Genomic DNA, 2,215 nt, shown 5'->3' on the forward strand with positions numbered 1-2,215 from the left:
TTCAGAGCAGCAAAGATTGCCATCCGGTGATGGAGTCACATCCAAGACAGTTTAGGAGGCATGTCAGCAAAAAGATCCCCCCCCTTTCCATTTATCAGAAATGTAACGTTTAATAAATGTTCCTGAAATTTTAACTGGATGCAAACAAGGATGCCTTTGTGGAAAATATTGGATGAAAATTTTGGTGAAATGTTTCTAGTAATATGGGCCTGTTTCTCTGAATGCCTTAGAACGTTGTTATAGTGCATTGCTTAATGATCTTTTTGAACTAACGGGGGAATTGGAATTACAATCTAATGGTCTCTGTAAAAAGTTGAAGCAATGTTATTTTTGTTGTTTCAGCTGAATGGTGATTCAACCACATTAAAACATGTCTAAGGTCAACAGTCCTAAATGAGTAGGAATGACCAAGGTATTACCAGCAGTAGGGTTTAGTAACTGAACCGTAGTGTCTTAAGTATGTCTGATGCGAATCATTTCAGTGCATATACCTCTGTGTGAACTTCAGGTAAGGGGTGTAGTCGATGACAGCAGGGCAGCTGTCGTCCAGACCCTCCCCCTTTAGACAGAAACTATAAAGAGAAAACAAAATAAAAAATCAACACTGTTTCTTCTATCTTTAAATTTAAAACTCTAAAACACTGATTATCCTAAAAGATGTCTCTTCACCTGAGTTGCTCCTTCCCAAAAAAAATTGTGACAGACAACAAATAAACAAATTACTATAAATTAGAGGTGGGCCTTTATCGGCGTTGACATACTGTGTTAATATCAAACTCTTTCTACTTACATTGCAGTGTCCATATAATCTGTAATACTCCCTGCATGATTTATAATAAAGCTATTTTTATGCATAAATCAAGCGGAACACTATGGCGATATCCGTACTGCTCCACTTGTGAGAGCAAAATATGTTGGGCTCTTTTTGGCATCAAGACAATTATTTTTATTGCCAAATTGCCAGGCAGGACTATGAAAAAAAACACCAAAGTCTTATCAGGCAATAAAAATATTGCCTTTAATCTATTCCCACTGTTGGCTTGGGAGCTGGGTCTATTCTAAGTCAGCTATGATGACTTTCACGTTGATATTTTAGCAGGAATATTTATCTGGGGGCGGGAACAAATCAGTCTTCCAACCGGTGTAGGCGCACTGTGAAATTATCACATTGAAAGTGACATGCTGACATGGATGCAGCTATAAAGGCGCCAGGTTTGCTTCAGGGAAGTTTCCCAATGGGAACCTCGACGGGACTAAAGCTGTTTCCATCTTGTGAAATGCGGAATTAGTTTACTGCAGGAGTTCTTCCAGTCTCAAATACCACCTAAACGCAAAGCATCCCTTTGCCAATGTGGAAGATGCCGGCTGGGCCAAGCGCTCATGTAGCTCTGGGAAGAGTCGTGTTCATCAAACTACAATGTTTGAGTGCAACCGAGGCAAGCTCCTCAGCACAGTTCTATCAGTCACTTTAACTAATCTACTTGCTCAGTGGATTGCCACCAGTTGCCGCCATCAGCATGGTTGAAGATGATGGGCTCAAGATTGTTCTCCAAGCGGCTACAGGTCAGTCTTACATACTACCTGCGAGACGAACTATCATTAGAATACATGACCAGCATGCCGTGCAGAAAGCAGCGAAATAACAGAAGTTTGCTTTAGGTACGTTATGTTGTGTCATTTTAAATTTCATTTAACCAGGACACCACAAATGATTACCACATTAGGTTTGCTTCTTGATGATTGCTTGGGTGAATGTGGTTAAAGTGGGAAGCTTTTTGAAAATGTAGCTTCTGTGGTATTTATTTACCTATTTTATTTCTAGGACTAGAGGTTCATATGATACAAACCTGTTCAAAGATTTACCTTTACTTATTTAGGTAGCAAACATATCATGAATGTCTTTGGCAGAATTGAAAATTAATCTAGATTAATTCCAAGATTACAGTGAGGTTATTCTATAAAAGAAATAAAAAAAAAATAAAAAAATTATATATATATATATATATATATTAGTGCTGTCAAAATTATCGCGTTATTAACGCGTTAACGCGAGGCCATTTTAACGGCGATAATTTTTTTTACGTGAGATTAACGCTATGTGGTTTTATGGTACAATTTTCCCCCAGTCAATGCCTTTTCCATAGGCTTCAGAAGCGGAGCTCCTCAAGGGAAAAAGACGCTCATACACTGGATGGCGCTAGTGCCTTTTCTTTAA

At 38.6% G+C, this 2,215-nt stretch overlaps 1 protein-coding gene across 1 annotated transcript in view; it reads right to left on the reverse strand.

Annotated features, from left to right (window-relative positions):
* rundc3b (RUN domain containing 3B) overlaps positions 1–2,215 on the reverse strand; it is an 18,503-nt gene that overhangs the window by 5,733 nt on the left and 10,555 nt on the right. The window contains exon 6 of the mRNA XM_015392919.1: positions 492–572. Coding sequence (XP_015248405.1) covers positions 492–572 — 81 coding nt within the window. The remainder of the gene's footprint in view (positions 1–491; positions 573–2,215) is intronic.

Source organism: Cyprinodon variegatus, unplaced genomic scaffold (genome assembly GCF_000732505.1).
Source record: "Cyprinodon variegatus isolate N-32 unplaced genomic scaffold, C_variegatus-1.0 Scaffold613, whole genome shotgun sequence".
NCBI classification, from domain to species: domain Eukaryota; kingdom Metazoa; phylum Chordata; class Actinopteri; order Cyprinodontiformes; family Cyprinodontidae; genus Cyprinodon; species Cyprinodon variegatus.